This window comes from Epinephelus lanceolatus, chromosome 17, assembly GCF_041903045.1.
Source record: "Epinephelus lanceolatus isolate andai-2023 chromosome 17, ASM4190304v1, whole genome shotgun sequence".
NCBI lineage: Eukaryota > Metazoa > Chordata > Actinopteri > Perciformes > Serranidae > Epinephelus > Epinephelus lanceolatus.
In genome coordinates, this window is record NC_135750.1 from 24779487 (window position 1) to 24805916 (window position 26430).

The 26430-nt window shown below is 39.4% G+C and overlaps 1 protein-coding gene across 7 annotated transcripts in view; it reads left to right on the top strand.

Moving 5' to 3' along the window:
* The first annotated feature begins 6678 nt into the window (after positions 1–6678).
* Positions 6679–26430, top strand: part of LOC117248554 (uncharacterized) — a 140509-nt gene continuing 120757 nt past the window's right edge. For 6 of the 7 annotated variants that reach the window (XM_033613748.2, XM_078176151.1, XM_078176150.1 and 3 more), the window contains exons 1-9: positions 7050–7243; positions 9974–10089; positions 11186–11260; positions 11354–11453; positions 20158–20281; positions 20379–20654; positions 21313–21393; positions 22028–22147; positions 24016–24078. In XM_033613748.2, the coding sequence (XP_033469639.2) occupies positions 10002–10089; positions 11186–11260; positions 11354–11453; positions 20158–20281; positions 20379–20654; positions 21313–21393; positions 22028–22147; positions 24016–24078 (927 nt within the window). In that variant the 5' untranslated portion in view covers positions 7050–7243; positions 9974–10001. Of the gene's footprint in view, positions 6759–7049; positions 7244–9973; positions 10090–11185; positions 11261–11353; positions 11454–20157; positions 20282–20378; positions 20655–21312; positions 21394–22027; positions 22148–24015; positions 24079–26430 lie in introns of those variants that run through there. The other variant, XM_078176149.1, reaches the window with a different exon arrangement.

Below are 26430 nucleotides of genomic sequence, written 5' to 3' on the forward strand. Positions count from 1 at the left end.
CTTCCGGTTAGCAGACCAGAGTAGTCAAGGGTGTGAGCCATATTGTGTCTAGAGTGGCTAGTAACATTAATATTAAAGCAAGCAAGATTAAAATGCACAATATAGAACAAAATATAGATATGTTTTCAAATTGTGACTCGGTTTTTTACAGCCAAATATAGTAAATAATGGTAAAAAGATGGTAAAAAGCCAAGTGACCATCTTGCTTATAACAAATCACCAAAATCAAGTGTTATTGTTAGTTATCTGTTTGCATGTTATTATTGCCATTGCTTAACACTTTTAATGTCAAACATACTGATAATTTTCTTGTACAGTAGCCTACACTGTGATCCAGCCAAGACTCCCAGCTGCCATTTTCATTTGTTTATCAGCATTATTTTTATTTGTTTGTGCAACAGCTGCAGTCCAGCTGGATAGTAGAGTTTTCAGTGAAACCTCAAATGCCTTCATAACACTGGAAAGTGTTGTCAAAGGGTAATGTGGTATTTAAAATTTTGACTTTATTTTTTAGGAAAATAATTGCCAAGTCAAATGAGATCACCAGTGTTACAATCTCAAATGGAAAACAATAAGGGCACAAACTGCAGCTAACCATATGTTGGTGAAGTGCTTCTTCTGAATAAAACATGAGGTGCTTTAAGTGCACAGGCAGGCCACAAGTGCACACAAAATCACAAGGGTAAAAAAATCTCTAAAAGGGCAATTTCTGGCATTATGTCTTGGAATATTTTTCAAGTCTTGTCGGGAGGGCGCCAAACATGTAAATGTAATGTCTTGGGGTCAAAAACAGCATGACCATCTGTTGCTTGCCACATCCCCCTGTCTTCCTTGTTATCCTGCTTTTCACTGATGTGTGAACAGTCTATTAAAGCTAAAATGCCATGAAAATAGTATTTCAAAGGCCAGTTCCAGAAATGCTGGGGTGTAGCGGCGTACATTTAGAGAATATTTCTGCAAATCTGCTTTCAAAAACAAATTTGTAATGAGTTTTAAACTGAATTTCTGACCTCTGGCAAGTGATTTAGCTTATATTTCTGCAGCATCCAAGACACAAGAATGTCAAAACCTTATAATGAAAATGTATTTTTGAGGATTATGATGAACCCAAACATAAATAGTGTTAAACATTGTGAAAGAATTATGGGAGTTGTCCATAAAACAGTGTTAAAATTCAAAGAAATGTCTTACAGTTGCTTTCGTTGTCCAAAAACACTTGAAAACCCCAAAGTATTCAATTTTTAATGACGTGAAATGGAAAAAGGTATCTTAAGAAGCTGCTGAGATTTCTCTCTCCAGCTCAACGCAGTTGAAGCAAGGTGAAAGAAATTTAATTTGAGCTTTTCACACCATTAAAAAAAATTCAACAGCAATGTGTCTTTGTGAAACAATGTCCTGTTTACTCTGGATAAACCACAGACCTCACTGAACTGTTTTTATTAGAACTGCCAAAGTAATACCCTGAAAACTTTTGACAGCATGTGATTTAGCGATGTGATTTAGTGAGGATTTTAAGGATGGAACAAGTGGAGCACCAACCCTGAAATTCAAGCTAACAAATTATAGAATTTCACCCTTTTTCACACAGGTTTGGCACACAACACCCACACACACTGTCTTTGCCCAGGGAGCAGCGACCAAGCAACATGGCCTTTCACAACACTGTGAGTAGAGAACAATGTTCCAAATGAAGAAAGTTAAGCAGAATATGTTGGACTTTGGTCGAAAATTATTGATCTCATTCTCATAATTGAAAGGTATATAATGTCTGGTCAGGCAATTAACAAACCACAGTCATGACTCCAGGCATCACTTGAATAGCAACTTATTCTCTATTAGTTGTCAGTAACTTTGTGTATTTGTTTTATTGTGATATTTAGTAGGAAAACCATCTTTTGAAATTAAGACTTGTTCATAAACATAACTTTGGTGCTGTAAAAAGTGTGTGAGAGTCAGGCAAGGTTAAGCATTTACATTAAGTTACAATTAATGCCCCCATTTTGTATAAACGACTTTTGTTCTAAGTGATGTTCATTCCTGTGTGACTGCTTCCAGGGAATATTTCTCAAACAACAACAATCATCTCCAGGGTATTTTAGAGCCTCCTGACAGCTTTGGAGACCTTGGAAGTTTATAAGATGTCACTCCAGTGAGGTGTGCTTGGAACATTTACCTTGATGCAGCACTTGGTGGGTGGCATTTGTCACCTGTTTTTCTCCGACACACTCTATCTATTAAGTGACAGCAAAGGCACGTAAGTTTGGGTGATGCACTGACTGTGATGTCAGGCTGGAGATGATGCAGTCCCCAAATACCACTCAATGTTTGCAATAGAGGAACATTTGCTCTGTCAGTCTTATATCTAAATTATATGACTTTCTTAACACAAAAAGCTGTCGTTTGAATTCACTAATTGAAATTTTGCTTCTGTAAAGTTGCACAATGGACCAGTTAGTGACAGATGCATTTTGGATATAAGAAGAATTTATGTAATGGCTGAAAACGGCCCTGTTGCCAGAAGAAAATCTTGGCATTGTATGTTTTTAGCACTTTTCATACGTATCATATAAACGTTTCTAAAGGGACATATTGTATGAGCTTTTGTCATCAGGAGGTGGAGGGGATGATGGGGTGGCGTGTCACCAAGACCCCTATCAAGCTGCAGACCACTTTTCAAGACCACCACTCAAAAAAAACTGGTTGCGATTTGGCGAGTCATTGCTGTGATCCCCATGGCTTTTTCAGACACCAAATGTGGGTGTTTTGTAGCAACCTGCTGTTGTGTTTTCAGCTGCTTTTAGGCACCAAACTTTGATGTTCTGCAATGACCTGTTGCTATTTTTCCAGTGGGGATAGCGCCACGAGAATCCTTATTCTTTTTACCAAGATGTTGCTGCGTTGTTTGCCAGAATAGCGGCGCAAAAGTGGTTGTTTTCTAGTGAGACATTGCTGCTTTTCTAGTGGGGATGATGCCCCCAAAACCAGGTATCTTAAGCTTTAAATGAACCACAAGTTTACCACAGTGTTGTTGAAATTAATAGTTTCAACATATCTGCTACATAATAATGTGCAAACGTAATGTATCAGTGGTATTTAGAAACCTACTATGCCAAGATTTATACTGACAAATGGGTTGTTGACAATATTAAAAAAACAGACCTTAAACACCCATGTCTGACTAATGTAAACTCTTTTAAGGGCACATGTGAACTTGCTGTGAAAATGGTACACGATATAGCTTGCTAGGGCATCAAGGCACCATACCATTTTCATTATTTCACCATGCCCCCAATCTTCTCCTAATCTTAAAGGGTCAGTTCTCCTAAATCACAAAACAACCCATTTTCCACAGTTTTATGGAGTTATCCACTGCTGAGAATTCTGCTGCCACCCCAATACAAAAAAGGTGAAGAAAATTTCATCTCATGGAAAACTTTCTTTCTTCTCATTGCTACCAAATCACAGACCTTATAGTGAACCGTTTTTATTTCAAGTATTCTCTGTGGAAGACATACAGTAGTTCCACTAAGTGTAGTAGTTGCTGAATAGACGGAATTCCCTCCTTGCATGTCAGCTTAATAAATATTTAACATAAAAGAATCTGATTGCAGATGGCAAGGATGTCCTTTTTGTTGAATGGAGAACTGTCCCCCTTAATGCTGCACAACCTTGTTATCAATCCATTGTTTGTCGGGAAAAGGCTCAAATGAACTGCTAGTGAAAGGAGAGCCAATACTGTGGGCATGAATCTCCCAGTCTCGGTCCAGAGAGCAGCGGGGCTGATAGAGATCCTGGGACTGGGTAAAAATAAATACATCAGCTAGTGCTTGGTTTACGTCACAGAGCAAAATTGCAGTAACATAAAGTACAGTGAGGATGGCTAGACACACAGCAACTAATCCGCTGCTAACCATTCAAGTAATTCAGTCCTTGCTCAGAACAAAAAAATCAAAGAGTTACAGACAGGAATAATGCGGTGCTTATGTTTAATGTTCAACAAAGAAATGTAGCCATCTGCTTCACTGCAGTCTTCAGTTGTTCTTTAAACCATTTACTCGTTTTTTTCTTTCATCACACAGACTGAAAAGTATTTCTGTGTGTGTGTTCCTGTGGTGAAGGGGAGGGTGCATAGAAATCATCTGTCTAAACAGTTATGTGTGTGGAGTCTGAACACCTGTTTTCTGTGGACCGGGTGGGTTGAACTGTTGGTGTGCTGTTTCAACAAAAACTTCAGGGGACAAAGTACCTGTGCTTTAACCTTCATTTAGTTTAAAAACACAGTAATACAATATGGATGTGGCATACAGAGACATTTTCAACATGAGCAGACCCTCAGTGTGTTTTGGATAATGGAGGAATTAACAGGCTACAGATACAATGCTGATAAGGCTGCTAAACCTGTATGATAAAGTATAGTGAATGTTAAAGGGTACCTTTGGTATTTTTCAACCTAGACCATATTTTGCAAAGTTTTCGTGTCTAAATGACTAATGGGAGTATTTTTTAAAAGTGGTCCAGTATTGAGTTAGACTGCGGCAGGCAGACTGCGGCAGCTGCAATACAGGCAACAATGTAACCTCTCACAGCATTCAATTTACGTCCATTTAAAGTGCTTGTTTTTGTCACTGACAGGCTCAAATTGTCATTTTAAGTGTCTGACAACATCATGGAAAGCATTCCTACAGAGTTATACCTTTTTGTTAAAGCATATTATGCTTTGTTTGTTTTTTTGTTTTTGTTTTTTACCGGAAACAGCCCCCAAATCCAACACATTCTCACTCCGACCTCGTCACATAATGCCGCTTGGCTGTGGACTTTCCACTAGGGATGGGCATCCATTTTCAATTATCGATGATTGATTGTTAAGGCTTTTGATCGATCACAAATAATTTTGATTGATAGTCGCAGTGTTTCCCCTACAATGCCTGGCATAGGTCTGGCGAGCTGCCGTGCCAACGAGACCCCCCGCCCGGTGAGTCGCCGTGCCAACGACACCCTTCCGCCCGGCGAGCACGGCGGCTTGACGGGCCTACGAGACCCCCGCTGGACCTATGCCACGCAAAAAATAAGAAACAGACAGAGGCTCTCATCGCTCTCCAAAGCCTCAGCGGCTTCCCTTGAGGCCTCTGAAAACACTACGCCATTGAAAGATGGAGATTTTGCTGAAAACTGAAGCCTGCAACTCTGGCTGGCAACAGTTGTAAACACCCAGGGGTGAACTGCGCATGCGCACCATTCTTCCTCTTGGGTTGAATCTCAAAACTGGGGCAGCTGCGCTCTCTTGCAGCGACAGTCTGCACTGCACTCTTTTGTTTTGTCTCTTTTGAAATACTCGCTTATCAATTAATCGATAATTGATCGTTAATTTTTTTGATGATCGAATAATGAATTTTGATCGTTTCCCTTCCCTACTTTCCACATCTGCATATGACATTCAGTGTAGCCTGGGTGCGTCTGTTAATGTTCTGCAACACCATGTCGACTTCAGCCTGTAACATGCATTGTGTCTTTTCAAAATACACTTCTGTTTTCACAGGAAATGTACAGTTTACATACAGTCTCTTTCAGAATAAACGTACTACGTCGGTACAACACTGCTCATTACGTTATTTTTCCTACAACAACAAACACACGTGGTTATATTTAATCAACACACGCACATTGATAGGTTTCAGCAATAGAAACACATGGTTAGGTTTGAAAAAATAACAAGCTGTGGCTTTCCATTCATACAGGAAGTAAATGCTGGCCTCCTACCTGATTGCTGGACCCAACCACCACCCCTACCACCCAACCTACTCGGACTTTTCACCCCCTAAACTTCTGTTGTTGTCTGGCAACATTTCCCCCGGACACCATTACACACTGATGGTGTCTGGCCACATATCATGCTGACATGAAATGACTGCGTTTTTTGTTGGTATCTGATGCGGAAGTCACTGCCCAAGCACCAGTATTCAATGACCTCAGAATGAAAACATGCTGCCAAATCGCCAATCGTTAAACCCACCAGACTCCATTTAAATAAACACTAATTTTATCAGTGTGAAAGGCACTTAATTCAAAGTCAGCAGAAACCAAATAAAACTCACAAAAGCCATCTTGGTCCATCTTTTCACTTTTCCAATAGTCACCAACACTGGTTTGGTTAAAATAAACCCTTAATTCACCCAGTTAGATGTGAAAATATGCTGGCTCTGTACACTCTAAAATCACCGTCTATTCATATGGAGTCTGGTGGGCTATGTTTCTGGTTAAATCAAAAGGATCTTATTCTTGAACAAAATGATTTATCTCTGTAGGGATCCTTTCCATTTTGTTGTCAGACACTTATAATAACAATCCGAGCCTGTCAGTGGCAAAAACAAGCACTTTAAGTGGACTTATATTGAGGGTGCACAAATGCCCCAAGTAGTTAACATTGCAGCCTGTCTCGCAGCTGCCAGCTGCAGCAGTTTTGCTCAATACTGGACCCATTTAAAAAAATGTTGTTCCCATTAGTCACTTAGACAGAAAAACATGGGTTAATAGAGTGCAGGTTGAAAAATACAGAAGTTACCCTTTAAAGTTGTTGCCTTCCTCACAGTATTGCGCCATGGCATTCTGACTAAAATAGTATGTCTATGGAATATGTTGCTGTAGGCCTGCCTTTACAGCTGAGAGCTGTCACTTGATTATGTCGGATTATCTACAGCGTATTCTGCTCTTTATACATGTCTAATATCTATGCCGTGGGGTGTTAGGTGACGCACACACAGGTAGGGTTTTGTTTTGTATCAAGATGAATTATGTTAAGACTTTTTGTTTTGTTCTGATATTTACTGTTATGCTTGACTTATTGCACACGAAGTCACCTTAAAGGCAAAGCAAATCCAAATGAATCAGGCCCTCTATTCAGAGAATTTGATAAGATGATAATACATCAAACGGTGTTTAATTCCCGCACCTGGCTCAGTTTGTGTGAACTCCCGCTGGGCATTCATCCCCCCCCTAATATGAAAGCTTTCAGCGTGTGTTCCTCTTGTTTGCTGAAGTCTCTGTCAGTGCATTTCAGTAATCATGACAGAGTGGGAGGGCCACTCGGTGCAACTAATAAGGACCGCGATCTAGCAGGCGATCCCACTGTGACTTTTATTTCCAAGTCCTGGAATCCGGAATCAGACTGATCGTAATCACACATGGATTATACTCTTTTCGCCGCTTTTGATTTGTTTCTGCCTTAGAGGGAACTTTCTCACCAGCTGTAAGTACTCAGAGAGCAAAATTAATTTCACAGTCAATTCCAAAATCGGCTTAATGTAAATATCAGCGTGGTAACCTATTGGAAACCCCTTCATAACGGACTCCTTTTCTATAATGTCGCTCGGGATTTAAGTGTTTAATTTTCCCCCGCATGGCTTTCTAACTTGTGTGTGCACTGTTAACCGGGACACATGCTTTATGAACAGGTTATATGTCTGATTTATGAACGCTCTGCAGCAGTAAGCATGCACCGTATATTGCATCACTTGTTAACAGCAAAGTGCGAAATGTTCGGGACAGTGGGAGAATATCAAAAGCTCCATGGGGTAATTATTAAAAAATATAAACAGCCAATCAGCGGTCGCGCAGAGAAACACGCTTGTTTGAATATTGCAAAGTGTTGGAGTGAAGTTATGTGAATGAATGATGGAGAGTAACTTTACTGTCGCTCAAACTGTGATATATATGTGTGAGTGTAGCCCACAAAAACAAATGCACTGTCAATTTAGGTTTGAAATCCATGCAGGTTTACAACAGATGGTGCAGCAGCGTTGCTGGTGTAACAACGTGTGGTCTTAAAGTACCAATCTAACTCCCACAGGATCCTCAATAATAAAAATCAGTCATGTAAAGCTGTGGAGTGACTGTGACTGCAGGCTTTAGAGCTGCTAGTGTGTATTGCATGCATTTGCAGAAATGAGGGGGAATAACATTACGCCTTCACACAGACATGGAATGTGATACCTCTGTAGTGCTACTTGTCTACGGCCCATGCATGGTTGTAGTTGTAAGTGTCACGGTCACTTCATCTCCAAGCGCCATGATACTGTAAGGCCTGCATGCAAAAAACTTTATGATCCAGTGGGAGAAGGCACAAGTGCTTGCAGCATGGATGGGAATTAATCATTGGGGGGGGGGGGGATTAATTTGGATAAGACAGTAGGCAGTTAAAGAGGGAGAGTATCATGAAAAATAATGTTGGTCACACTTTGCGAGACTGTGCATATAAATTAAGTTAATGTGTGGTGGCTGCGTTCTGGTCTGTGGAGGTCAAGTTCAGTACTCAGCTCTGTCTTCAGTCATTTCTTCCCCTAAGTGGAAATAGATAAATGTGCACCAGGAAGGAAGGATTATGGTCTTTGTAACGGGATTACAGCTGTGTTGTCACAAAACTACATTTCCAGGTGCTGAAAAAAAGTGATTATGAGTTATAATTTGCCACTTCATCTTCATTTTCTGTGGGTTTGGCGAACAGATGTGACCCGTTCTGTTGTTTATAAAAGAGTAATCACAAACCCAGATGGATTTTGCATTTATTCAGTGTCACGCTTAGATAAACCTGTTTGTGGGCTCCTTGTGAGTTTCTTTTTTCTTTTTGAGGTCCTTGAAAGTCCTTGGGAAACAATAACAAATGCTTGAAATGATATTGTGCTTCTTGTGTTCAGTCATCCTCACTATTCTGGCAGCGCACCAGTTTTGCAGGCAAAGCAAAGAAGTTACTTCAAGTGTTTAGTTTGAGTTTGAATAGTCCACTAAAATTGATTGACTTTACTTTGGATCTGACTCGTACCATCCAGGATGACTGTACTCTAAAATAATCCTTGCCTTCTTTGCAATGGCATGAGAGTAATGCAGGAGATTTGGTTTGGCATTAAAGTCAAATGGCTCAAGAGACCCACTTGTAACTGGAGGTTTCCCTGTTTGATCCGTGCATGCGACATCCTTGAGCGAGACACTGCTGACAGCTTCCAGATCAAAACACAACAGAGTGTTAATAGAGTACTATGGAAACAAAGATCAAAGCTTTGGCATTGTGTCTAAAACCAGACAGAACAATACATGAGGAGCCAACAATCATGTATCTTCTCATACATCACTTTGTGGCACAGACTGTAAACTTAATCTGGAACATAGATGTATTCAGACAAAGTAAAATAATGATAAAAACTTCAGCATCTCTTGGGTAATATATCTCCCTGTTTCATTGTCTTCATCTCGTCATAGTCTGTATTTTGCATCGGCACAGTTCCACAGCTAATCTGTGGTGATGACACACTGACCTAATGAATTACACAATGTCTATGCAGAACAAGAGCAAACTTGGCTTGCTAGTTAACAACTGAAACCTCAACATAAACATAGCTTAGTGTGTAATGATTTAGCTGCACTATAGGCATCTCCATTCATCACTGTATGGCAGGTGTTCATGAAAACTAATGAATGAAGGACTCAGAAGTGCATTCTCCAGATTGAGTGGCTTTATATAAACACACAAAGAGGCTTTAGGGATGCACAAGTGTGCCTGAGAGTGAGGGTTTAAATAGGAGGGGTGATTTACAGTTGAAATTGAATTTCACAGTAATAAAACTTGCACGTAATCTTATTTTGTGGATGTTGTTTTAAAAATGAAAAGCCCTGATTTGAGGGGAACTAAAAGAACACTGTGAAATATGCAGAGTGATATAAAGGAGGGAAGTTGAGTCTGAAGTTTTTTCCATTGTAGTTTGATTCGTGATTGGACGGACACCAGACTGTCCCAGTGGAGGGCTAGGTGAAAGTTTCTGTTGAATAGCAAGTTTATAATGAAGGTCATTGCCTTTGTTGTTACTCGCATGCAGCAGAACATATTTAAGATAAGCGTAAGGCATGCATTTCATTCATTATTTCATTGTCGTATCAATGTCAAATTAAACAGTATTGTAAAATAAAGACTGTTTCTGTTTGCATCCAGGTTGGGACTGCCTTCTAGTGCCAGAGCCATGATTTGCTTGTTAAGATGGGCTGCTTTCCTTTGGACTGTAAATTTCATTCCTTGCACCGTTGGAATGGCAGTGAATGAACGGACAGGTATGTATCTTTGTTGCCCTCAACTTGTTTTAACAATTTTGAAAAAGATCTATATTTTAGCACAAGAGTAGCAGTTGAGGTGTTTCTCTTAAAAGTCTCTTAAATGTCCCGGAGTCAACATAAAGCACACAAGTTATCTATAAAATGAATTATCTCTCATTAATGTCAAGGTAAAAAACAGATATAGATATAGAGCAACGAGCAACGTGCATTAAACACACGGCACTTTAGCACTCAGCACTTTTTCTTGCACTTTAGACGTCTCTGTATGTTTCTGTGTTGTGATTGTTAAATGTAGTCCATGTCTGTTTTATGTGATAGAACTGTCATTGTGATGATGTGTCCCTGTGATGATGTTTTTATCTTGTCCTGTGAAGCAATGAAATGTAGCACTGTGCCCAAGATGAATTTCCCTTAGGGGACAATAAAGTTTACCTTACCTTACCTTACCTTACCTCACCTTACATATGACAGACAGATGATTAAAATGCATTTGTTCTTTAGATAACTGTACATTAAAACTTTTAATTACATCCCTTTGACTTAAATCCAAGTGCAGAAGGTAACACATACTTTATGTTCCACAAAGGGCGTTCAGAATGTTGAACAAAGCATTCAAGGTTCATGATTTATTTTCAGTAGCACCCTTTGTAATGCCATTATTTGGGGAATCCAATTTATATGTTTGAAAAAGACCCAGAGTGTGACAGCTCGAACCCAAACTTTATACTTGTAAAAATGTTACGAGACTATCAGTATTCATAAAGTCAGTCTCCATTTAATTTGTGTGAAGGCAGATATAGGCTTGCTTCTAAATTACATCTCAGAGCCTTGTCTCTGTTGGTTATTTTTTTTTTTAAACTTTAAACTAGTTTTAAAGATTAATGGGAAGAAAAACACTGTGAATTGGTTTTCTGCTCTGATGTTGATTTCTGCTGAAGAAGTTTTGATTTTCAAATGAAAGGAAATGCACTATGGAAATGAATTCATGATTCAATTTATCGTCTTCTGTTCTTTAATACTTATCAAAACGGGTTCTTACTATAAATGAATATCTATATTTGGCACAACCAACTTCTTTGTGGCTTTCCTCTAGATGGCTCATGTCCCCCTCTGAGTGTAGAGGAGCACAGATTTTCTGATGTCTTAGATCGTCCCCTGGACATCACAGGTATGTTCTGAATTGTTCCAAACAATCGCTTTGTAAAGAAGTCAATACTGGCTTGTTGGTAAATCTAGTGACCTGCTCTAAACCTGTCCACAGGATTCGATCTCACAGAAAAGTTTCTTCTCCGAAAGGGAACAATCACAGAAGACCTGCCATCGTTTCGTTTAGGAAGCAGCCCGCTCATTAAGACAACAGAGTGAGTAATATGCTCATGTGTGTTTATTTTCTGCTTCATTTGGGTTCAGATGTCAGACTCAGGTTCCTTCTAACATTTGAGGATAACTCAGACAGACAGCCTGCATGTCAGCCATGACCCAGTAAATAATCCCCCTACATGCTGCTTCATTTCTACCCCTGTCATGCTCTTGCTATGGAGCTGTAGCATGATGCAAGCACGCTATAAGATGCAGCCGCTCATGTGTGGCCGAGGCTATGAGCCGTATTAAACTGCAGTATTCATTTGGATCAACACCTAAGCTATTACTATTTTGCTCCCTCATGTATGGGTTCTGAAATGGAGGTTATGTCGCACAATTCCAATACTGCAAGATCACATGATGCTGTAAAAATACCTGAAATATTATTGCTATTATAGATTTCTGCTGTCCAGACCATGATGACGGGTTGAGCTTACTTTCCTTCTGATATTCTCAGAAAAAAAAAACCCAGTGTAGCCATAACTGGATTCCATGAAAGGGCTGGCTTGAGGCAACCCAGATATACCCTGCTCAGAGCAATAGTTCCATTTGCCTCGGCTAATAAGGGCAAGCTGTGAGGTGAGCTGTTAGACAGGGAATAATTTGAACAGAATTAATATATATTGCGTTTATTCTAGAAATCTCCTAAGGGCAAAAAGTGGGACATAAAGGAATGAAAAAAATGTCAGAGCACGTATAATAAGACAGGAATATTAAAATAACTACATAAATGACACACTGAGGTGCCATTTACTGAAGACCTTTATTCCCCCGGTCAGCTGGTGGGACCGCTCTGTGACTTCACCTCAATGCTAATGTGATGATATAGTGGGAATTTAAATTTGATATAATATTTATAATGGCATATTACACTTTAACATTTTGTACCAGTGGTTGTTGTGGTGAATTTGAACCTATAACGGTGCCAAAGTTGGCTTTAGAGTTGTCTTAAAAAAATGTATTTTGAGACCTTTATTGTTTTTCGCCCTCAGGTTGTAACAGTGAAAGAGAACACTTTGTCATTCTTCCGGGAGGGGAGGATATTTTTGGCATTTTTACATGACATGCAACTGTAAACATTTACTGCCACTCTCGCTCTGGCTAGGTGAAAGAATCTTAGCGCCAGGTGATTTGTGATCTCCTTCCCCGTTCAGCCAGCCAGCTGAAAATACATTTACTTCAGCCCTTCCCTCAGTCTGGGCCCGTAGTGCAAGAAGATGCTGGTTCTCAATGACACTGCTGACAGTGTCATTGGTTATAGTGGCGAGACTGCGATCCCTCTCATATCCAATTATCTAAGTACTTTGACAGGTGATACTGCATGTCAGCTGAGGGAGGAAAGCGAGGGCAATTGCACGGAGCAGGAGGCCCCTCTGCCCCTGCCACAGCCACTAAAACATTGCTCACTTTGCTTGCAGGATATGCAGCAGTAGATGCTCCGCTCCAGATCTGGCTAATGTTCTGCCAGCTCCTTGGCACAGTGCATGTTATGGTGCATAGATCAGAGCTGACACACTCAAGGAACATTTGTGTGAGGAGACAAATTGCCCTACAAAATGTAACGTATTCAAAACGTGCTCACACAGTGCTGCAGTCGCTGTCTGTCTTTGGAGTACTGTGCTTTTCTTTCTTTAACTGTTCAGCGAGGAAAGATCAATGAGTGTTTTTTGCTATTTGCAATAAGGTACTGAGCAGTCTTATCTGACTACAGGTTTTATGACTGACATTATAATCCTTGTTTTGCAAAACAAAACATACCATACTGAATAGGTAGGATGGGCACTCATCTTTATCCATATTAGGCTTCTTTGTGCTTTTTTGTTAGCTGTACCTAGAAAATTCCCAGGCCTGGTTACTCTGCTCCAGTCTTAAAGTTTAAGACAAATAAGACTGTCAGTAATAACAGTTTTCTCTTTAACATAATAGTCATTCCTCATTTTGCAATTGGAAAGGAGTTATAACTTCCTTTGAGTGTGACCACAGTGACTCATTATATGGTTTGTGTATCATCAAAGCAGCCAACAACAAGCAAAATGCTAGATGGGATTCAGTAAGCTATTTTCACACTATGTGTTGATGCTGGAGATACCATATATTTGAAGTGTAGGTACAAAGGAGCCACTGAGGCTGAGATATAATGTATCAAATCACCAGGGTTTGTGTTTGTTTATCAATCCGTGGCTTCGGTGGTTTGTGACTGTCAGCTAATTAATCATATGGGTTTACTGCAATCAATGCTATAGAGCTGACTCACTCTTTTTAAATCAGAAGCATCTAAATTATTTCTGGAAAATACAGTACTTGTCTTTTTTGATTTTGGTAGCCATAAACAATGGGGTTTTGGCATGCTAACAGCTTGAAGTGCTTTAATTCACCTGTAATAATTGTCAAATCCACATCCAGGGACTGTACTTTGTGTCTTGAGGTGTGTTCAAGGCAGCGAAGAAAAGGACTCAAATGCAGACAACCAGGCAAATGGGAACACTTCAGTTATTTTATTTGTAAAATGATGATACAAAGGCTTTCAGGCAAAGAAAGCAAGTTCAAACAGAGGTAGCTGAGAATTCCCAGGTTAAAGGGGGAGTAGTTTATTGCTTTAACTTATCATTATGAAGTAAATATTAATGGCACAATGTAATGGCTGTAATGACACCTTCAGTGTTCATATTGGTCCCCCATAAACCTCACTTTCACTATGCAATTCTGTCTGCCAAAGGTACAATCCCCCCCCAAAAATGAAGGCTTGATTTACAGCATATATTAAGGAAGCCCATCAACCATTGCGCAGCTAAACCAGGAGGAGAATATGCTTTCGTTTTCCTGGTAGCACATTTATTTCTTTTCCTGGGTTGGCAATGGCATGACCCGCCCTGCTCCGGCTCGGATTTGCAAGTACTTGCGTCCTTCATTGTTTAGATTGATCAGGTTTAGACAAGAGGAGTGAGATTGGTTAGGGTAAGAATGTCAGGGTAAGCCAATCAGAGGCAGAGTAAGGCAGAGTAGGGCAGGTCATGCCCTCACCATGTTAGTAAAAATGTATTTGCTTCCTGGTAGCTATCATCAGGGATGTAGGACTTGGGGGGGAAAAACGGGACTAAGTATACAGGTCCCTGGTGTAAGGAGGACCCACAAAGATACTAGAATGTATGGCTGTGGGTGTGGAGAGGAGCTCATAGAGAATGCCTAGGCTATTGGTAGCTATCCCCAGTGAGTATTGATGTAAGTTCTTTGCAGAAACAACCAAAGTAATTGTAGAAACTGCTTGTGCCTGTTGCATCGCCAGCAATAGCACCACACTCTGGGGTTGAAAAGTTGTCTGTTTCCACTTCAGCAGGAACGTGGCAAGTAGGGCACAGAGTCAGGTGCAGGATGAAAGGCTGGACAGCAAAGGCATAGAGGAGTCAGATGACTGGGACTTATGGGAAAGTCTGAGGTCATCTGATGGGTGGATGGAGGATGGCAGGTCTGGAAAGTAATGCATGAGTCAGGAGGAAGTGAGGAGAGGTTGGAGGCAGGGACAGAGGGGCAACTGAGACAGCTGCTCTGACAACTTGTTTTATAGTCATAGCAGCAGTTTTATTCTAACAGTGATTTTCTGTCAATGAAGAATTGCACATTTTGCTGAAACAATTCCATGTTGATCAGAGGTAACAAATGACTCGTCATGTAGTCATGGTGGCAGATCACACATTTTTGATAATGTTTGTGTTATTGGTGGCTCGGTGCTATCCCAGTGTTGTCTCTCCATTATGTATGTGTGCAGGGGAACACTTATTTACACAGGAATGATGATAACGGCAGTCTCACACATCTCAGCTTCACATTAACGTCTCCGCATCGGTAAGATCCTTCTTCCAGATCACAGGCGTGCATTTGATTTGGCTTGATCAGTAGCAGACTTCTATCATGCTGGCAAGCACAGCATTTCTTCGTTTAAACAGGAAAGTGGAGTCACGCTGAGAGGAAGTTATAGTCCTCGGCCTCGCTAGCATGAATGATGCATTTAGCGTATAAACTGACATGGTTGAGCTCACTTTGATCTGTTGGAAGATTGAGTTGCAGTGATAGGGATGTGAGCCAAGTGGGCTAACATTTGAGGTTTGATTGTTTCAGCTGCAGCAATCTGACTCCCTCGGACTCATTTAAAGAATCCTCCTCCAGGATAGGATTTCTCACAAGCCAGGACACTAAAGCCGCTTCCGGGAGATTTTCTACCAGACTGGTAGTGTTGCTGTGACATTCTGTCAAACCATTGTCTCTGATTATACAAGGACTGGTGTCAGCCAAGCAAAATGCATAGTCAAAGACATTTTCCAAGAGTGGTGATAGTTTCCAGAAAGCACATGGTTATTGCTTATAAAAACAGAATTAGGTCTGATTGTGATGCTTGTGGAAGCCAGGGTGGTACTCTGTGATCTTTTGTGCTTCTTCTGATTATTGCTGTCACAACTATATGTCACAACTTTACAATATGCAGTACTCATGCAAAACTAGCTTTAATGTAAAAGACAGTCAAGATGACTTGTATTGGAACAAAACATTGTTAATGAATGTATTCCAGGAGGCAGTTAAGTTTTCTCCCAAAATTTGCCAATGCAATTAGATATATAAGGAACTTTTAAGAGACAAAATCACACATAGTGGTATACTTTAAAAGTTGTGTTAGCATCGTAGCATGAAAGCATGAAAAAATGACTGTAGATCACTCGTTTGCTGTGCAGTAAACCTGTAACACCAAGCATCCACTTTACCTGTAAATTATTCATTTCATATATATATATATTCTAAATAATCACTGTTCCTGAACATTTTAATATCATCACTATCACTACTGAAGTGCTATACTTTTACAGTATATACTGTACATACTGTCATATCCATCTATCTCATGTACATATTTATTTTAGCACCTTTTGCACTCTGCGAAATACAACTTTATTGTGTTGTTGTTTTTCCTTTATAGAGATAGTCTTTATATGTATATAAATCTGGTAGTAGTGAAATGTTTATGTTTAGCTGTTCAGTTTTATTGTTCTAGTTTTAACTGTATACCTAAGTCTGTGTTTGTACATTGAGGGCAACAAAAACTGGGGTCAGATTCCTTTTATGTGTACACACTTGCTTGGCCATTAACGCTGATTCTGATTTATTATTACGTACTAAAGCATGCAGAGCAGCGCTTTCCTAAAGCATCAGAAAAACAGTGTTCAAACCAGCCTACACTGAGCTCCACCATTTAGCCACAGGTGGCAATCAACACGAGGTCAAGAACTTTAACCCTCTGGGCTGTCAGAGATCAAGTGTGCCACACTGTAGACAGACCTTGTTTTGAAATAAGAGCAGACTTAGTTGGGGGACTTTGTAAAGAAGTGTGTGAACTGCGGGGCTCAAACAGAAAACAGCCCAACAGTGTATTTCGCTGAGTTTCTCAGTTATATTAAATCTGCTTGAATTTATTATGCTCCATAAGTTGCAGTGTAGTGCAAAGGCCCTTGGAGTTACCTTTTACATTTTTCTTTTATGTTCCTTTCTGCCTCTTATTATAATGTGTAATACATTTGGTACAAGCAGTTACTGTACGTGCGGCATGGAAATGTTCGGTGTTGAATTTATTTTATAAATCCTCATTTTTATAAATTGCCCTGCCACTTTTCATATTGATTTGCGGGCTGAAATAGTCCTTTAGCCCTTGGGCAACAAATAACCTTCCCAGCCCTTGGCCTCTCAAAGAGGCATTTTTGGGGAGCTTTAACTCGGTGTATTTATCATTTTAGTCATGTACCGTTTACACCGAAATCTCAAAGAATTCAAGGGACACAATAGAAGAGGGTATGAAGCTCAGAGAGAATAGGAGATGATATATTGGAGTGAAAACTAATTTCCAACCTGTCTGAAGAAACTCTCTCTCTCCCTCCCCCAGGCTGTGCTCTGCCTTCTCAATGACCTTATCATTGTATTATTATTATTTTTGCTGATCTTGATTTATTATGTTTATGCTCTTCCACTTTTGACTGTTAATCTGAGTCTGGAGTTAGGGCCAGGGTTAGAGTATTTTGAAGGGTACAATGTTTTTAAGCAATGTATAAAATTAGAAAGGGAGTGGGGGTTCAGGTTGAGAGATGAGTTACTGAATAAGCTGTAATTCATTTGAGAGTGGGTGTGATGTGAAATATGATATTGTTTTCCTATATATTCCCTGTTTTCTCGGCGTAGTTTGCTTCTGCTGGAACAAATATTCAGCTGTGAACACAGAATTGTTATTTGACTTTACAGAGCAGCTGAGGTCATACACATAAACTTATAACTGCAGTGCACAAGGCCTATCTATAAACATATAACTGTAGCACATGCTATCTCAGTGAGGTAAAAGATTGGCCTCTGAGAGTTTGGATCAATTCCTACATGTTTTCATTATCTGAAAGACAGGGAGGCCAGTATAAAATTCATCAAGCTAAATGGAATCAAGTTTGTCAGGTTTATTTATGTGTATGACTCGGCAGCAGGAGGATATTGAAATGTTTTATTGATCATTGAAGTTGATTGGCTGGTGCATTGTTCAGCCACTGAAAGCTTTAAAAGAGTTTGCATTTAATATTGATAAATGGCACACAACACTGTTATCTTTCATTTTTGTGATGTTTTAATGATATATTTAAAGTGCCACTCCAGCCAGTGTTACCTCCTGTTTTTCATTCAATGGTTTTTCTCAATCAGAGAATGGGGGTTTGGTTGATAATCCTATCGTATGTGTAAAGCGATAGCACGGATATTAGCATGGATAGTGGTAGCAGTCACCTGAGCATACGTTATAAGGGGAAGGATTTTTCTCCACCTCCCTCACTTGAAGGAAATATGATGAATTAATGTGTCCTCATACAATGTATAGTGGATGTTTCAACATACCAAAGTTCATAGGCCACTTAGTCTTCAAGGTTAAACAAGGTTTATTGAGAATACAAAAAAAGAAAACAAAGCAGCAGGCCAAGTTCTTCCAGAATTACACCTTGTATGTTCCACAACAGACTCGATGCCCTATTTTTATATATTTTCACTGTATTACCCATCATTATACACTTTAACACTGCTTAACACAGTCAAAACCTATTATGATCCAAACCAACACAGACCTCATGTTGTCTTTTCACACAATGGTGTCAACAATCCACTTTTTTCTTGCACACTAAACTGCCTTATGGAACCGTACCTGCCGTAAATAACTTATGCCCCTAATCTAACACAGAAATAAAGTAAATAATCGTAGCATAGTCCACCACTATACATTATTAAAAATATACAGAAACTGTTGTGTTAACTTAAATATCATCAGAACCTATATGTCATATCAACATGGACATCTTTAACAAATATAAATATGTGCTTAAGTGCCTGTTACAAAATGTTTCATATGATATCTTATGTAAATGCACCCAATACAGTATGTATGATATGTAATAAATTAGTGTCACACAAATGGCATTACGCACCCAATGTAACATTGCGTAGGTTAGGTTTAGGAAAAGAAACATGGTGATGACATAGCCTTTAATGACTCAGAGTTCACTTGGTTTCACACGGTTTTGAATGCTGGTCTCCTGGGGAAAGTCCCAGGTTTTGTGACCAATCCACCACCCCAACCTGCCTCCTTACAGGGACTACTCCCTTCTTTACTCCCATCAGTGCATTAGTTATGTGATTGCAGTCTTCCCAAATATGTGGGTTATACACAAATAACTGTCTCATTATAACATGGGATATTGTATTGTAGGTATTTGTATGAAAAATGCATGAGAACAGCTTAGGAAGGAATATGAATCTAATGTTAGCTGGAACTCAGTTACTTCTAAATGATGACCGCATAGCTATTTGCCAGTTTCAGTAATATGGGCAACTAGTTTGTTTGCCAGCTTCCTTAACGTCAAAAACAAATTAATGAAATACCCAAATTTTAGATAAATATTTGCAGTGAATTTAGAATTTTGTTTGATAAGTAAGTTAGCCTTACTGTATTGTCTATTTTGTATCACACAGGGCTGCCACTTTGGGGTCTTGTTCATCTTGTTGGCATTTCTTTTGCTTGTACCAGCTGGTGGTTGCTTAGTAACTTTATACATTACGTAGCCTACTATTGATTGTAAATGTTAACTTACCAATATTACACAAACTAAAATTTGAGGTTTCACAGCACTGTGCTGGGTCCAAAAACTGACAAATTTCAAGCAATCCCAAAATAAAACCAAACCATGTTTTGCCTGTGAGTCACACGACCTGTATGTGCACTTCAGATGTAGCCAGTAAAAAGGTACATTCTACGGCACATTTGCTCTGTGAATGGTCTGCGTCTGTTGTTTATTATCTTGTATGTTGGCTACATTTAATACTAGCTGACTAGCTAGCTCACAGTCATGTACATCTGTGTAGCCACTCAGACCCAAAGAGGCATGACAGTGCACCTGCACAAGCTTGGAGGATTATATATGACCTGCAGCTTTCACTATAGTCATATATTATCTTCCCCTTTTCGCAACAACTTTCTCCTTTTTTGAGTTATTCTCAAAAAATATTTGGAGCACAGAGGCAACAGGAAAAGTCATGAAATGACTCAGGAACATATAAAATATCATAAAAATGCCCAAATACACCGGAGTGGGGCTTTAATATTTATGTTCTGTGTGAATCTGACTCTGTTAAATGATGTTTTTTCAGAGTAATATTTCCAAACGGGCTTCCAAGTGAATACTCCCTTGTCACCATCTTCCGGGTAAGAAGAACTACAAAAAAAGATCGCTGGTATCTTTGGCAGATATTCAACCAGACTGGAGAGAGTCAGGTGGGTCCCTCTGTGTGTTTTAATGTCACGTATCAGTTTCGGCGTCTACAAATATGCCAGAACATCATGGGATCATGTTTGTCTCTTTGCTCCTCAGGTATCTGTTGTGGTTGATGGTGGCAAGAAGGTGGTGGAGTTTTCTTCCCAGGGCCTGCAAAAGGAGGCTCTCCGCTATACATTTAAGAGCCGTGACCTACATGTGCTCTTTGATCGCCAGTGGCACAAACTGAGCATTTCTGTACAGAGCAACATAGTCTCCGTTTACATGGACTGCAAGCTAATAGAAAGGAGGCTGACTGATGAGAGGGACAGCATTCACCCCACGGGGCGCACTCTCATCACGACACGAGTGGAGGATGGACGACCTGTAGATGTATGTCCCACGCAATCTTTGTGAAAACATGTTTTGTCTTAAGCTAAATCTACACAGTGTCATTTAAGGATTTAACACTCTTTGATAGCTGTGTTACTCATCTCCATCAGTAGTCTACTATCTTCACAGGATTTTTTGAAATGCACTCCCAGTGCTCTCAAATGGTATTTAAAACATGCCTCAGGGGAGTATTTTCTTAATCTCTGTAAATCCTCTATTGTGTCATATGTGTTATGCTCATTCTCAGAGATGCCCCAAAGTGCTAAAAAAAACATTAGATCAGCTATGCCATTTGGTCACCCAATGCCGCTGAGTAGAACTTGGCTTAAGTAGCATTAACAGCTTTTTAGCCCATGTGATCTGTAAAGATGTCAGACAGTACATCTGAAAACCCCCCCCGGCAGAGTTCAAGTTCTGCTGTGGATTAGCTGCTATTAATGCAGAAGTTAAAACGTTTGATTTTAGGTTTAGATGTGATGTTTTTGAATCGAAATGGGAATGGCAATGTTAGGGCAGCTTCATGCTACAACAGCCTACAATTGTGCTGTGTTAACCAGAGAGGAGCAGGACTTTGTCAGCAAAAAGAGGCGCATGATGTGGTGATGAAACTATTGTGTAATGGTGTAAATGGTCCCTTAATGAGAGCTCTTTTCCACAGATTGAACTGAGACAAATTCTGATCTACTGTGACCCTTACATGGCCGAAATGGAGAACTGCTGTGAGCTACTGGAACCAAAGGTAAAATGTTTTTTTTTAACCATAATAATAATACACAGTACACTGTTTTAAGAAGAAGAAGTAGTAAGAATTTGTTACACTTTTGCAATTTATTGTGCATTTTGCAACTAAATAAATACACTATAGGATACAGTTTATGCTTGGCTTCAAAATTCTGCGACAAAAAAACTTGATGTTCTATCGTACCAGTCTGCACTGGCTCATATAAGCTTTGCAGTGTGATAAGGCAGTGAGAATGTAACAGGTTTTTGGTCTCGTCCCAAGATAGAAACTTGATAGCAGAGATCTCAAATCACAAGAGAATCAATAGGAGCTACTGTTGCAGTGATTCCAAATGGAGACATGACCTTTGACCCCTTACCATTACATGTCACCATAAGCATGCTGTCATGTCAGTGTAAAGTTACTTCAAGGGAATTATCACAAACTTGAGAAGGACTCATCACTGTTTGTCTGCTTAGTTATTTCTAAGATTCACTGCACAGTTTGATTTGCAGCATGATGTAAGTATATGCCAGCCAAAACCCAGGTTACCTTAAGTGTGCTGCATTACAGTGGATTTTGGAGTTTTTTGCCATGGAGCAAACACAACAAAGGAAGGTGTCTAAATGGTGAAATTTCTATATTGATCCAGTGTGAAGCCAAGAAGACCTTTAATGGGACTTCCCCTCCCCTGGTTACAGCCCAGCTCCCGCAGATGCTGTCTCAGCCGGCCTCAAAGTCAATTGACAGATGTCACTGTCCAGCTGAAAAGGTACAATCAATTCCACCCAACAAGGGCCTCTAATTGAGTAAGTGTAATGTCTGTTGTTGCTGAACCAGCACTGATTTACACTGCATCTGCCCATCCTTTATAGGCCTAAAAGTGCCTGTTAAAGGACATTTGTACCGAAAAGTGTTTTCTTTGGAAGCCAAAGAAAGGCAGTCGAGCCATAATCTATTAGCAAACGCAGGCATGATTCTCCCAAACTGTTCAAGCAGGGTGAATCTGCACCCTGCTATAAATTTGTTAAAATGCAAAGGGATTCTTTCAACTGCAAATATTAATGTTAGATTAAAATGCAAATGGAGACCTGAAAGCTTCAAGCCGTCTTTGAAAGGGAGCAGATGGTACAGCTCCGAGGTGATGTCCAAAACCACACCCAGCCTTTTATGATTTTTAAATTTTGCCTGTAAGTTACAAACAGAATAAACTTTTCATAGAGAAACAGTCAAATGAACATTTTGGGGATTTAAAGGACACTGCAGCAGTTTGCTACTGTACAGAGGTTGATTTTAAATATTAGAAAAGTCCCTAATGATAAAGATTTTCAAGCAACACTTTGACTATGTAAAAGCCACATTGCTTAATTATTTTTAAGCTTACAGTCAGTTATGTATAAGTTTATAATCTGTAACAATGGCTTACATGTGCACTAATATTCCGCAGCTCTTCCAGATATCATCTGAATTTAATTCAGGTCAAGTAAACAATATATTCTGAATGGGTATTACTAATTAGCCCCTTTTTCCAAGTGTAGCTTTTTCTGATTAAGACATGTGGTATGTGTCAGCATTGTTCATGTTTAAGGAGCAGTCTTTTGACAGCGCATATGGAATATGTGTCTGAAGCTCTGTGCATTGTACATTAACCCCATATAGTCCACAGTGTGCAAGGCTGTGGGATAGAGATGCATGCCTTAAAGCAAAGCCCACATCTCTGGTCAGCAGAAACGCATCTACTTGTAAACATTATGAAAGATTTGGATATGAAATAGTTTTTGGAAATACCCAAATATCGCAACACCAACTTTTTCAAGAAGGTGGTGGGAGGAATGAAAGCTGGAAGCTGTGTTCGCACAGTCTAACAGACCCTTTGCCTGTGGAAAAATAAAAAAAAACAAAACATTTTTTGAATGCCCTGAAGCAAAATGACACAAATGTTGCCATCCATTTTACCTTTCCATATATTGATAATTGTGATAATTGACATTTTGGGGCACGTCAGTGGGAGTATGCAGAGCTGCATGTATATGGGAATATTAGTGGAATATTTATTTTCATTAGCCATGTAAACAGAATGTTGTCTTTTTCGGAATAAGGGCAAAAACTGGAATATTTTGTGCATGTATACATAGTTAATGTGCTTTATGTAATGATGTCTATGCATTACCATCTATCACTATGGCAACAGTAGCTAATAGATTATGAACCTAGAGGTCTTCTTTAAATGTATTGAAGTTATAATTAAAGAGCATGAATGGAGGATTTTTCTTTTTAAAAATCCCCCAAGATTTATTCTATTAATAAACAAAATGTTATTTCCTTCCAATTAGTTACTGGTAGCACTAATTTCTTTCTTTCTTTTCTTTTCTTTAATAGCATCTGAGTCTAGAATAGCAAATAGTCTCCCTTCCTGTGATCTGCTGTTTCTTTTGCCAATGTGAGAGAGGCTTACACAGATTTTGATTCTTTGTGAGGACTTAAGAATCAGAAATCATAATCATAATCAAGTGCCATAAATGTCCAGTAGTTATGTTGATGACATATTTGTGTGTCATAAAGAGAGATCCATTAGCAATAGCCACATTTTCTCTTTGATTAAATTTTTTTTAATTCTGCTAATGTTCACTGTGTGCACAGGGGGATCCTGGTCTTCCAGGTATCATTGGACTGCCAGGACAAAAAGGGGACAAAGGAGAAAAGGTATGTGCTGCATTTTTATGCTGTTGATTTATGCACTTATTGATCTTGGTATAGGAAATTTTCAGAGTGCATGGGTGCAAGGGTTCAACATCAGCGCTTCACTGTAAGTCATACATAATTCAGAAACATTCACTGAATCAAAGAAGAGTGTTATCACTGGGCCACTGTGCCTCGTCCCATGATGTAAATAACCATAGCTTTGTTCTCAAATGATACTCTCAGCTACTGCCGTGGGGTTTCTCTGTGGCCAGCACCACTGGTGGTTTTCCAGGACAGTTGCAAGGTCTGAATGTGAAGAATGACAGCAAGTCCCTGAAGGACAAATTTATAGTTCAACAGAAATTTATTGTCAGAGGAAGAGGAATACATCTCTCTTTCAGCAAGCAAATGTCAATGCTGTAGTGTCTGACAAGGGTTCATGTTCAGCAGTCAAGGTCCTTCAGAGATGCTACCTTACAGTTACCTTCACAAGGTGAATTTCCTCCCAAATCTCCCAAGGTGTGTGAATTGGGAAATCATACTTTTGTCCACTCACGAGAAAAATAGATAGTTCAAAACAAGAAGGATCCTTTCTCCCTGACAGCTCAATAGACAGGTGGAATTGTAAATAGTAAATGCCTAGTCTCTGAAAATTGTGGGTGTTGTGTTGGTTGGAGGGCAAGAAAAAAAACAAAACATAAATGAACCTCCAAATACCCAGACAAAAAGTGTTATTTTTCCCTAGACAAATAACATCACTTGGAGTATGAAATCCCCTTTTAGCTGTCTGTGCAAGGTAAAAAAAGAACCAAGGGAGATACGTTCAGCCATGAATGGAGCTCATTGGGATGAACAGGTGGTGCTACTGTATGCCTGATAAGACCAGATGGCTTCTGGGGTCAGTGTCCTAATTACCATGATGTGGCTGTGGGATTAAGATATGCAGGATGACTTTTGTCTCTGGAAAACCACTTATTCTTGGAAGGCACAAAAGCGACATATATATTAGTGTAAAATCATTATACTTGTAGAGCCATGCACAGGAATTTGGAATTAGGGACATTTTTGTGCTGCCTACATAGTCAGTTGTTCTCACTGTTAAAGTGACATTATGTTTAAAGCTGCTTAGCCAATAAACAGCACCAACCAGGTACTGCTGGTCTGGATACATAAGATTGGCTTGAAAGTTGAGGTTGAGTAGTGTAAAATTAATCTGAAATGATAAAGGTTTCCAGAATATTAAGAAAGTACTCCATGTTTTGCATTTAGCTGCCATGTGTCCAGGCAATTGTTACAATTTCAGTGAAAATGGGGAACACTGAGCATCTGTTATTTTGTTCCTAGAGTTATACACTGAATTACTGTGATGTGGCGCCAACAACAACAACAATCACGTCCACGAGGACAACTGGCAATTGATTTTGAATGCTAATTTCTATATTGAAATTTCTGTTGTGCTTATTTCATGGACTGTGTTGCTTTACTAGCGCCTTTAATGCACCAAATCAACCAGCGCAGAAGTTAAACAATGCACTGCGGTGGATGGGGGCCACAACAAAACATAATTTAGCCACCTAAAAAAGCATTATAAGTTTAAGTGTGCGCTATTTTTTTGAATATTTTCCCTGCTTTACCTTACACACTAACCAACTGAGGCAGTGGTAGACCAGCAACTCTTGTGTTCTGGAAAGTTTTTGCCAATGGAGTCCTTGGAGTGGCCTTGAAATAAGGGCTATGGTTCCCTGCTGGAAAGGGCTGACCTAAACTGATGTTGATTTTTTTAGGTGGCTAAAAACTAACCAGTTGAGGCAGCATTTGCTCAGCACTTTTTTATTTTATGTATACGATGCCGGGTTTTTCTACCTGGAAGTTACTGTTAACAAACATGTTTCAGTCTAAAGAAATATAGATATTTCAACATTTGTGGCTTCAAACCTTTTTGGTTGATAGTTAGTTAGTTGTAGTTATTTAGTTTTTTTTTAATCATTTTATGTGGTTAGGTGACAATTCTGCACTTTTTCACACCAGCTGTGTTTCCTACAATGTACGTAAATGTACAGCCAAATTGAAACAGCAAATATGTTTTGATGGGAAATGAATGCTGAGGAAATAAAGTTTTCTATTGATATAGTGAAAATGTTGCTAATTAATGTACCTGGCAGGTTGCAAAAATGTTGATACTAAATGTATTAGCAAAATGACTAAAAACATATTTCACTGAAAACACATTTCATTTGTTTTTCTTACAATACACTATCCACTTGCAGTGACTCCAGCATTATTTTTTTATTATTACCTTTTCTTATTAACAGTTAACCATGAAGCAGGGACGCTCTGTCCCTCTGTCTGTCCTTCACATATCTCGAGAACCCT